The 12,659-nt window shown below is 37.4% G+C and overlaps 1 protein-coding gene across 1 annotated transcript in view; it reads left to right on the forward strand.

The window, feature by feature from the left end:
* The window catches only part of Gpr137c (G protein-coupled receptor 137C), a 53,347-nt gene that overhangs the window by 15,738 nt on the left and 24,950 nt on the right, over positions 1–12,659 (forward strand). Inside the window, exon 3 of the mRNA XM_010632696.3 lies at positions 11,666–11,709. Coding sequence (XP_010630998.1) covers positions 11,666–11,709 — 44 coding nt within the window. The remainder of the gene's footprint in view (positions 1–11,665; positions 11,710–12,659) is intronic.

The raw sequence follows: 12,659 nt of genomic DNA on the forward strand, positions 1-12,659 counted from the left end.
CTGCTTTGTAAAGTAGTTCATTTCAGTGATATCTAAGAGCTCTCTGATTCTGATGGAAATCTGAGAATTTTTATTAGAATTTATTACCTGGTTCTGAGATATAATCTAGTGTCTAAATTCTGTCTCTATGATATGGATGTCCTTAAATAATGCTATGTTAAAACTAGTGAAAATTTAGCTTATTTAGCACCTGGGGACATTGCTTTCTAAAATATGGTGTAGTAGGATGTTTCAAATCTCTGCCTTCTCATTTCTTTAATAACAATTCCATCACAGCTGCCATTTTTCATTAGCATATTAGTCACATCCTATAACTTGTTTTTCTAGCATTTAGTCTCTCAGAGTGTAAAAATGCATAAGTACTATCTTAAGTACTAACCACTTACTGATTCAGTTTTTGGGCTGCTTTGAGGTGATGGTTGTGTTTTGAGGGAAGATATAAACTTTTACTCCTTTACAGCTTCACTTTTGGTTCTTTCCTGGTCAGTAGCCCCCACATGGTCTTTCTCTTACTTTCCAAAGGCTTCTAGGAAAAAGACAATTCAGAGTGAGGGTTGAGGCTAAATAATTGGCATTTAAGAAGAAAAAAGTCTGTCCTGGAAAGAGTGGCACATTTAATAGTAGAACTGACAGCAAGAACATAAGTCAGAATAGACAGAGCATAAATACTTAGCAGTAACAGAAAATCCTTTTGCCCAGAGTAGAAAAAGTGATAGGATTACCTACTAGTACAACTAAGTACATCTATTTAGATAAGTTTACAAGCTAGTATTAGTCATAGTTAAAAACACCTACTTTCTAAATGACTTGTGGATCTTAAAGGTTTTGTAAACTAAAGGCTATCGGAATATGGTTACAATAATACACAGGGAAGTATTACATAATAATGAACTTGGGCACAAGGGTTTTACTCCTTGGAGTAATTGACTCCATGCTAATTGACCTTAACCAGGTTACTTAACTCCTCTATCTAATTTCCCCATCTGTAAAATGGAGAAGTTGTGCCTCCCTAATAGGGTTTTGTTTTGTTTGTTACTGGGGATTGAACTCTGGTCTTTGCACTTGCAAGACAGGCGGCAGAACCACTGTGCTAAATCCCAGGCCCTTCCCAAATAAGGTGGTTTTTTGTTTTTTTGTTTTGGTACCGGGGATTGAACTCGGGTCCTTGTGCTTGCAAGGCAGGCCACTGAACAGCCTAATAGGGTTTTTAAGATTAAATAAAATAATATTTTTTAAATACTGAGAATATAATCAAAACATAGTAAAACTTGTCAGAGTTTGAGACTGTGGCACAGCACAAAATGGAAGATTACTCAAAGGTTACTTGGAGATACTGTCCAAACCATATTCCAAGAGAGACCAGAGGGTCTGCCATTAATGGAGACCCCCAGCGTTAGAAAGTCTCCTGAAAGACAGCCCCGTGCTGAAGCCTCTGGCTTTTTATTGACAGAACTAGAAAAAAGAAGGGTGTGTGGGCAGGAACTCAGGCAGAGGACAGGGGAAGGCTGGGAAGGTCAGGGTGGTCTGTTAAATGACTGACCTTGGGATCCATTTAAGTGGGGAGAAGAGGCCAGAGAATTCATTCCTTAAAGCAGTGTGTTTGAGCCTCCTTGGACTTGTGGCCCTGCAGGTTTTCTTTTAAACCCTAGCCTTGCATTCTAGGAGGTTTCATGGCCCCAAAAGTCCCTCACCTCTGCATATCAATCTCGTACATGTCTCTGGCCAGTGTCTCCACAAAGACTCAAATATTAGCCACTGGTTCTTTGTTTTGCTTTGCTTTTTGTTTTTTGAGCCCAGGCTGGACTCAGACTTGCAGAAATCATTCTGCCTCAGCATCCTGAGTGCTAGAATTACTGGGGTGTACCACCACATTCAGTTATTGTTATTATTTTAGTTACGGAGAAAGGAAGAAAAAAATGAGAGTATACCTTAAATGAAGATTTCCTTCTGTCTGGCTTCCCTTTTACATATAAATTTTAGAAATACAGTAGTCACTTTTTCCAGTTTGTGATAGATGCTATTATTTCTTTGTGTGTGATAAAGGTGGATTGGTAGATGTTGTCCCCATTATTCCGGTGATGAACCAAGGCAATGGATTTATACTGAGCCACACTAGAAATCAGAGTTGGAAGTCAGGTCTTTTGGCTACACTAATGTTTTTTCTGTCACACTCTAGAATTCACAGGTTTTAAGCTAATATTCGTGATCACCATCACTGCTCACATTTCACTGTTATTGTCCTTAGGAAATCAAGATGAAAGATAAGTAAGCAGCATTCCTTTGGCTTCTTTCTCCCCTGGATATTCTGTTACTACTTCTTGCACATTCCATCCCTTTTTCCTAGCAGTTATTAGGCAGATGGATGTTCTCCAGTGAACCTGACTTTGTATCTTTACAAAAGCAATTTTACTGTCTTCCTGACTTAAAAGCATGAAAGCTTTTATGAACAGTCAATGATATATAGTAGGGGATTTAGGGCTGGAATTTTTTTTTTAAAGGAAGCACAGTTTTAGCACAAATTCAGTTTAAGTTGGTTTTCTAGGGAGTCCAGATCTTTATGATCTGAGGCTTGTGGTTTAAAAATAAGTTCTATATAGTTCTTTTTTAAAATTAAGTTTATTTGATGCATTCTAGATATACATAATGATCACATTCATCATAGGGAATTTGTACCTATACAAATCCTCTTTTTATCCCCATTCCCCTACCCTCCCTTCAACCCTTGTCCTTCTCTACAAAATCTTTGTTCCCATTTTTTCCTCCTTTTCTCATGTTTTTCTTTTCCTTCCTTCCCTTTCCCCTCCCTGCTCCCTAGTTCCCCTTTGCATTTGAGCGTTTTCTCCCTCTGGTTTCTCTTCAGATCATATAATCTTTTGTTACTACATAGTTCAAGGCAATATCTTAAGCACAACATATATTGAAATTGTCTTCAGTGAACTCGTCATATAAATTAATGAGTTCATGGTAATCTGTTGTATTTCAAAATATTTTCAATAATAAAGCTGAGAAATTTTTTTCTCATTCATAAAATTAATATATTTCATTCTGAAAGTTTAGGATAGTTATGTTTTTTTAAAAAATACTTCAAGTTAAGGGTGTAGAAATCTACCTGACAAAACAACACACAGTGAAGGTGTTAAAATGCTTATAGGTCATTACATTTTACTAAACAGATAATCTGATTTCTGAATATATTTTTCTTGGGCATGTTAATTCTACAGAACTTGAACAGCTAATAACTAATTGATTTGACATACTAATGACATCAATATTAATAAAGCAGTACCTGTCACCTTGGAAAACTTATGAATTAGGATATTAATATTTATTTTCTCCCCTCCTTTGTTTCTGATCTCTATAAAACCTAACATTTGAATGTTAGACTTCTCAGATCTATCTTTTTCTTATCTCTTTCCTATTTTGCATGTCTTTTTGCTGTACTTGTTTATAGCCCTTCTCTTATTTTTTTCATTTCTCCTAGCATATTTAATTTCCATAAACTCTTTTTTTACTTTTTGAATTTTTTTATTTTTTCTGTTTCATGAATGTAATATCTTTTCTTAATCTTTGAGTCCACCGATAGTTTCTGTTTGATAGTTTTTTTGTTAGTTTAGGTGGGGCTTTTTCTGTATTGTTTTATGTATTTGTTTTCATCTCTTATTAAAGATTGAGCTATCTAGTTATCCTTATCTGTCTGCTCATAGTTAACAGTGAAAACAATATGTGGGTGAGGTGTGTATACTTTGAGCTGTGCTCCAGGTGATCTGGCTAGACCATTTATAGGAAACCCATAATACAAGGGTTTTAGGGATTTAGGTCTTCTTGGGCTGATCAGATTTCTCAGGGGCAAAACTTCCAGTATTTCAGAGTAAAGTTTGGGGAATGTAGTGGGGCAAGAGGACTGAGATAGGAAAGAATGCTTAGACTGTCTGCCATTATCTCCTTGTTTTTCATGTTCTGTGAAACTATCAGCTGCGCCTGGTATTTAACTCTCATACTTCAGGACAAAGGCTTTTGGTTCTTCAGAAAATAAACCCCCAGGTATCTCCAGGGTGAGAAGGGACATTGTCCATGGTATGGGCTAGCAGATAAGATTTAGGAATTTTTTTTTTTTTGGACTGGGGATCCAACTCAGGTCCTTGCGCTTGCAAGGCAGGCAGCGGAACCACCGAGCTAAATCCCTGGCCCCCAGATTTAGGATTTTAACTGCTCCCAAATAGTTACTTCTTACTCACATTAGTACCTGATTCTTCTGGGTCCTAAATGTTTTGGAGATTCTGAAGTATGTATCAGGTTGGTTCTCACCTCTCATTACTTACTTGGGATATCTTTCTTAAGTAGTTAGACAATATGTTACAGGTCCCCGAGACTGCTCTCAGCCCTCGTGAGGACTCACAGTGGCTATGCTCATGGTTATAGTTTATTACAGTGAAATGATACAGTGTAATATCAGTGGAGGAAAAAGTCACATCTTATAAGTCTGAAGTCAACCAGGCAAAGACTTCCAAGAGTTGTTCTCAGGGGAGTTACATGAGCTGTGCTTAATTCATTCAACAGTGTGTGTGATGACACATATGAAATGCTGTCAGCTGGGGAAGATTATTGGAAATAGCACCACGTTTTGTGGTTGAGGGGGGTTGGTTGTTTGGTGCTGGAGATCGAACTCAGGACCTTGCACTTGGAAGGCAGGCAGCAGCACCATTGAACTAAATCCCTAGCCCGCACCCAAGTTTTTAACTAGGGTCTGGTCATGTAGACAGCCTCTGGCAAACACAAACTAAGGTTCCAGACTTCCAGAAAAAAACTATTCAGTATAAACCATATTGTTGGCTCAAATAATTTAAGTACAATGAAAAACTCTCATTATTTAGGGAATAATAGAAATCCTCCTGAAATCCAAATTCCAAAATACCAGCCATGGACAAACCTTACAATTAGCCTTCCCAGGATTGCAGTCTCAGACCTGCTGTGTGGACTCTTTTCTACATATACATCTATTCTGTTTTCTGGCTTCCAATATTTTGTTATTTTATCCTTTCCTATTCCACTCAAATTTAAGCTTATGATTTTCATCACAATTCTTTTAGTAGGAATTCAAATGGGAAGAAAATTTGTATACTCAGTATTTACCTGGAAACTCACTTGATTATAAGTAATATTGCCTCAATTTGATTATATAAAGTCATTTCAAGTTAACTTGAAAGCAAACAGACCGAGTAGAGAGAAGAACATTTTTAAAATATTAAAGCAAATAGACCGAGTAGAGAGAAGAACATTTTTAAAATATTAGAATATTACACTTTTAAGAGAGATGCAAGGATATTTTGTATTCTAGAAGTAAGAACAGGTTGTTGCAAATAATATTTACAAAATAAAAGTTTTAAAATGAAATATAGTCATTAAAGTGAGGAAAAGTGTGGCTCTCAATTTATAGATGATATGGCTAAAAACTTCAACCTTTATATATAGGCAGTAAAAATGATGAGCTTGACAAATGATGAGCTTGCACCAATCTTCATAGGAGTTTAAGCAGTTGAAATGGAGACTTGGTTTTTCTGGTATTTGGAAAGATACAGCCCATTTGACACGTATTGATATTAACAAGTCATTTAATTACTTTTCTAAACTTAAAATCTGCATAAAATGTGTTGTTTCAGGAATTGTCTTCACTACGTTAACAATCCATAATTGCTTATTTATGATATTTTCACTCAGGATCATGTTGTACTATATGCTGTACAACACTCTCAGTATCAGATTATTGGATGGTGTGGTATGGTTTGCATTGGTTCAGTTTGGTTTGATTTTATGAGATAGGGTCTCATTGTGTAGCCCAGGCTGGCCTCCAGCTTGCAATGGTCCTTTTGCCTCAGCCTCCTGAGTGCTGGATTACAGATGTGTGCCACAATGTCTGGCAGATTATTTTTAACCCTAATATAATCTAGATGTAATTTACATATTTGGTATGTTTATGTAACCCGTTGGAACATATTCAGCAAACTCAGGGTGGTAATTGAGCTTTAATTCTTTCCTTATCCAACTCAGCCCCCTTTCATACTCACTATTCTGTGACTTGTAATTTTAAGAGTTACCCCTCCCAACCTATGCCCATTCTTTTCTTCCTGTGATCCCCTTAAATGCCTTCATGAAAATTAGCATTTCCCAGATGACACTTCTTGCCTTTTGTGCAAAAAGCGGCCAACCTATTTTATGTTTCCCAGTCTCCCCTGCTGAGGTCACAGCATCATCCTCCCTCTGAAATCTGTGCCATTGGATTGGGTCATCACTGGCTATAATAACATCCTTCTTCTGGGGTGAATCAGCACTTTCTTCATTCTTGCCTTGTCTCCTATAATAGACCATTTTCAAAGCCCATTTTGGTAACCCATCCAAAGTCTCAATTTAGTGGTTTCTCAGAGCTCCAGATCTTCCATTTCCATTTAAGCCTTCCATTAGCATGGCCACATCTTGAAACAGTTCTTGAAATGGAACTGTTCTTATTCAGGCTTGATGGCACATCCCTGTAGTCCTAGCACTCTTAGAGGGTCCCAGGTTTGATCCCAGCCTCAGCAATTTAGCAAGACCCTTTCTCAAAAAAAAAGGAAAGAAAAAAAAAAGTAGCTCAGTGTGAAGACCCTGGGTTCAATACCCAGTACTGCAAAAACAGAGAGTCAGGCTTTCTTTCAGACCAGTGTCTTCTGTCTTCCTTTCTATACCTTGAATTCATCCTTTTAGCTGTTTTTTGCCTTTTCCTCATCATCCTTTCAGTCATTTCACCCCTTATGCTCTCCCCACTCCATTCTCATCTTCCATTTCTTGACATTTTGCAGTGCCAAAGTAGTTTGGGCATCAGAGTAAGTTCTTTCTGTGCCACATTACCTGCATTTTACGTTTCTCAATGAATACATGAAAAATGTAGCCTAAACAAGTCTGAACTTTCTAAAAATGGCATTCATTTTTCCATTACAGTGTTTCTATTTTAAAATCAAGAATCCCTAGCCAGGTGTGGTGGCATAGGCCTGTAATACCAGCACTCCTCGAGGCTGAAGCAGGACAGTCACAAGTTTGAGCCCAGCCTGGGCAATTTAGCAACTTTGTAACACCCTGTCTCAAATATTTTTTTAAAAGGACTGAGTATGCAGTTTAGTGAGGAGGCCCTGGGTTCCCTCCCAAGTACCAGGAAACAGCAAGAGAGGAAGAGAAGGTAGGGAATAAAGAGAAAAACCAAGCGGACTGCATCTCCTATCAAGCCTGTGACTTTAACTGCACTCTCTGTGTCTCAGTATATTCTTTTATAACACTTTTGTTCATGTTTTTCATATTCCAAGTGCTTAAATCTAACATCCCTTGCCTCCCCGTTACTAGATTCAAACTAAAATTTATTTGCCAAACTCACACTGTTCTTCTAAACATATCAAAACATGTGCATCCACACTATGTCAAAATTTCTTATTTTAAAAAAGAGCTAGTTTGTAAATTATTTTATGTTTTCTATATAGACCTCTAATTGTTCCCTCTTGACTCAAAAACATGTGTTTTCCTTTTCATGGCTAACTTGCCAGAGCCTTCAACAATTGAACTCTCTTTCCTTTTCTCCTCCATCTCTACCTTGTGCTTCACCTTTTATACTTAGTAGATTTCTGGCCAACAGATTTTTAAATCAGAAACTGTGAAGGGTCTTTTGCTGTACTTAAAATCAAACAAAGAAGCTTGCCACTATTTAATATTCATACATTGACAAAAGCCATCAGATTCACGGATCAGCAGAAAAGACCACTTATGACACATGGCAAAAGCACCAGTGTTTTACACTAGGTCTCCAAGCTCCAGTCCATAGGGTACCACTGTGAGGGGCCAGATGTTACTCGCAGGTGTACCAGGATGAGCTACAGGAAAACAGCCCTGCAATAAAGGAGAGAGACGGACATTTGCTTTGTGAGTGTTTGTTTGTTTGCTTGTTTGAGACAGGGTCTTGCTGTGCAGTTCAGGCTGGCCTTAATCTCCTGTGCAGCCCAGGCTGACCTCAAACTCATGGCAATCTTCCTGCCCAAGCCTCCCAAGTACTGGGATTACAGGTGTGTGCCACCAGACCTGACTAGACATTTACTTTAGAATATAAGCAGATTGTTACCAGGGAGAGAGGAGTTATTCCCCCTGCATATCCTCAGAAGTGAACTGTTCTGTCTTTATATACTATTCGGGAAATAAATCTTCCTCTGACCTTCATGTAAACCCTTTCTCTAGCTTTCAAAGATGTTTGCTGCTTTGTAAACCCTTTTGCCCAGAAGATCCAGAACATGCAAAAATGCGAGCCACTCAGAGAGCGCTGTCTCCCACACAGGTTCTCCGGTGTCTTTTGGGTTCAGAAGTCTCTCATCCAGACTGTACTTACTGCCTGTAACCCCTGCCCATCTCCCGTTTAGCTATTAAATGTGAACATATCACAGGGTAACATCTCATCCTACAATTGTCCCCTCAGATATCTTCTTCTCAAGTTTCAGCTATCACTGCTGCTGGTGGCTATAATTTCCTTCTTACATTGCAAAAGTCCCTTGCTTTATTTCCGCCTGAATGTAGTAAACTTTAAAAATAACAATGACCTGACTTTTAAATTTTTTGTCAGTAGGGCCCTCATTCTGACAGTTTTTTCTTAGATTCAAACCCCAAAAATATGATTTAGTAGGCTCATTCAAATTCAGCAGTCTTTCAGCTGGAATTAGTCTCCTAAGTCATATATGACAGTCACTTCAGAAATCTCTCAAACCTAGAGTCGTATTACAGTCTGTAGAGGGTTAAAGGTTAGTTCAGCTTCTGCCTTCTTTCCCACGCTCCCTCTGGCCACACCCCACTGCTATGTCAAACTACTTGCACTGACCTTAATTCACTGCTCATTTATTCAAACACTTTCTGCACACCTAATATGTCAGGCATTGTGCTAGGAACTGAGGCCATAAATCCGAAAAAGTTATTGTCTGTCTTAAGAATGAAATAAATATGTAAATAAATGTCCAGAGTGTGATTAGTACGGTAGGGATACAAAGTGCATACTCTTTCCCCGAGGCATTAACCTGACAATATAATGTATGACGCTCTGGGAAAGTCTTGAAGGATGAGTTGGAATTTGTTAAATGCCTGTGAAAGTAGATTTTTGGCAAAGTACAAATAGGTGCAAAGGCATGAAGATATGAAATTGAATCCCTCCTTGAAAAGCTGTAAATATTTCAGAATAAGCAGACTGTACGAATAGAGGTAGAAGGGTAAAAGGATACAAGGATGGGAAAGGGGGATTAGATAATAAAGACCTTTCATGTACTGAAGTAGTGTGGACTTTTTCCTTGAATAGTCTGATCTCGTTTACCTTTTAAAAATCATAATAATTTGTTCGGGCAAGAATTATAGATATTAAAACTAGTAGATGAAAATTTGAAGAACAGAAGATACATAGTTTCTAAATGTCACTCCACATGACACTTGTTAATCACACTGGGGCACACAGTAACTTAACAGTGGAAAAATCCTGCAGATCTCATCCTGACCAGTTAATCAAAGTTGACATCATAGTGAGAGGACAAATCAACATCCTGAACCTCCCGATATGCATTGAGAAACATCATCAATTTCTTCCAAAATGCATAACCAAATTCCGAGACTGAGGCAAGAAGACTCCAAGTACAAGCCTACTTTGGGCAAAACCCTGTCTCAAAATTAAAAGGAAAAAATGTTTGTGAAGTCCTGGGGATATAGTTGATTGCAGAGGCTCTGGGTTTGATTCCTTGTAGCAATAAACAAACAGCAGTAAACTCAGGCTAAAAAGCATTTTACAAGATCAGTGCTTTGCACTCTTCAGAACTGTGAAAAACAAAGGAAAGAAATAAAGATTAACGGAGACTAAATACACATGAACTTTGTTTGTAATACATGACCCTGGGTTTTTTTTTTCCAGTAAAGGATGTTATTGGGACAATTGGAAAAATATAAATAAGATCTGTAAATTACAAAATAGTATTTTGCCAATACTCAATTTCATGACTTATACTATGGTTATATTAAAACTTTTTCCTTTTTAAAGGAAGTAAGTACAATGAAGTACTTCTTGGTCAAGAAACACACAACTTACTGTCAAAAGATTCTTAGAAATCATATCTAGAGCATAGATGTTCATAGGAACATTACAATACCCAAAAAGATAGAAGATTTTAGCCAAGTGTCCGCTGAGGGTTGAATGAGTGAACAAAATATAGCGTAGCCATACAAAAGAATATGATTCCACCTTGAAGAAAAGGACATCTGTCACATGCTACAATACAGAGAAACCCTGAAGACATCTGTGTTCACTGAAATGAGTCAGTCATAAAGGGAGAAATATTATATGAATCTACTTATACGAGATACCTGGAATGTAGTAGTCAAATATAGAGAAACTGAAAAGAAATGGTGCCAGAAGTCATCCCTGACTCTTTACACACCTTTTCCCCTTAACCTTTACCTCTTCCCTCTTCCAGGACAAATTAGTATTTCTCCCTTCCCAGATCTGATGATAGCATCTTTTGCCTTTATGTCGCAATGTGTCAAAATAAATGACTTACCTATTTCTTCCGCATAATGAGCTACTTGAGAGCGGATACTGTGGTCATTTTTATGACTTCATGACACTTTTCATAGAGAAGGAGATGTTAATGGGTGTGCAAGAAATGTCTGAATGAAATGTTAGGCCTACACTACTTTTGTTTATATCATGTATAGTAATGCAAGATCAGTAAAATTCCATAATTGGGAATACCTGTTTGGAAACTTTCGATGTCTTCTTATTTAAAGAACAAAGCCCAATGGGCTGGGGATTTAGCTCAGTGGCTCCACCACCTGCCTCACAAGCTCAAGGACCAGAGTTCAATCAATCCCCAATACCAGGAAAAAAAAAAAAGAGAACAAAGCCCAAAATCACCAATAAGGACTTGAGGAATTTCACATTATGCTCTCAGATACCTGCCTTACTTTAACACTTTGCTTTTGCAAGGCTTTAATGAAAGGGGAAGTTTACTGAATAAGATCTATGCTCATTATCTTTGTGTTTTACTTTTGATCCTTTGTTTTCTGTTATTACGTTCCATCCGAAAGGGAAAAAATCTTGGTGAAAACTCAGCCATATTCATACTTAAGTAAGAAGTTCTATTTCAGGGCAAAACATGAGTAATAAAGTTTAGGATTGCCTAAACTTTGGCACAGTGTTTTGCCTAAACTACAGCACAATATCTGGCTCATAATAAAAGTTCAGTAAACATTTAAACTAAATTAACTTCATTTAAATGTTAAGGCTAGGCAAAATGACACAAGGCTGGGCATGGTGGCACACCTCTGTAGTCCCAGCACTTGAGAGGCTGAGTCAGGAGTATTGCTGCAAGTTCAAAGCCAGCCTGGACTACATACATAGCAAGACCTTATCTCAAAAAACAAAAAGAAAGAAAAATTTTAGTTTAAGACAAAGCTGTTCACTGTTTTAAGCTTTTGAAAACTTGCATATTTTTGCTTCACAGTAATTTGACTTAACATCTGAACTTTTTTTTTGCTATTACTATTTGTAGTTTTATTGCTTTAAAACACAAAGTCAAAACAAATTGGAGACTACTATATTATATATTTTTTTTAACTTTTTATACTCTCTTTCTAGGTTATATGTAAAGTCAGATGTGCCACTGAACTTGACAAACACAAGTAAGTTTCACGAGTACCTAAATTTCTACCTAAAATATCTAAAGAATTAACTCATTAATATTAAAGCAGTACCTAAAAAAATATGTATTTTTAACAGTAGACTGCTCATGGTGAAAAGAGAGGGGCTGTTTAGGACATCTTGGCAGTTTGATAGACAAGCAAGTTGCTAGATTTGTTCAAAGGAAGTAAATGGGTAACCCGTAGCTCTCTCTCTTCAGCCATGCCAACACTCTTTTCTTCTTTGCTACTGCCCCACCTCCATGTCAGATCTGACTCCTGAGGTCCACACATGTTAAGGTTAGATCCTTATGTTTGGGATGAGCATTTATCCGGTAGCTCTATGAGCTAAGTAAAATTTCAGTACTGATAATCTCACCAGTGTGCACGCTAAACTGTGGAGCCTAGAGATTTGGGTTTTAGACCGAGCTCTCCCACTAACCTGCTGACTGTTCTAACTCATTTATTTACCTTTCCTGTGGTTTGGCTTCCTAAACTACTCTAATTCCCTGGATGTACAGTTTCAAGGGCTTTTTGGATTTCAAACAATATAATTATTGTTTTTAATATTTAGTCTGAGAATATTAAAATCTAATCTTTTCAAACTAAAACCTTTATATTTTGTATGTATGCTTGCAAAGCTTGTTTCTTGCAGACTGCATGCTACTTTCAATTTATCTTCTATAAACTATTTCTAAAGGCCGGTGATTTATGGTTCTCACTAGTGAAAGTAATTCAAAATAGAAGATTTGGGGTTGCAAAATAAATTTCTGGACCATATGTGCTTGATTTGGGGATGTAAACAGCTTCCATGCAGAAAGCTGTTACTGATAATTGATATGGATAACAACACTTTGTCTGAATCTTTGTGGTCAGGTGGCCTAATTTATCTTACAGGGACAGGATTAAGTGAGTTGTTTCGTATGCTTAGTAAATATGCATCTTTATAAGAT

The sequence above is a fragment of the Fukomys damarensis genome, unplaced genomic scaffold, assembly GCF_012274545.1.
Source record: "Fukomys damarensis isolate Sample0158 unplaced genomic scaffold, DMR_v1.0_HiC HiC_scaffold_17, whole genome shotgun sequence".
Classification (NCBI taxonomy): Eukaryota; Metazoa; Chordata; class Mammalia; order Rodentia; family Bathyergidae; genus Fukomys; species Fukomys damarensis.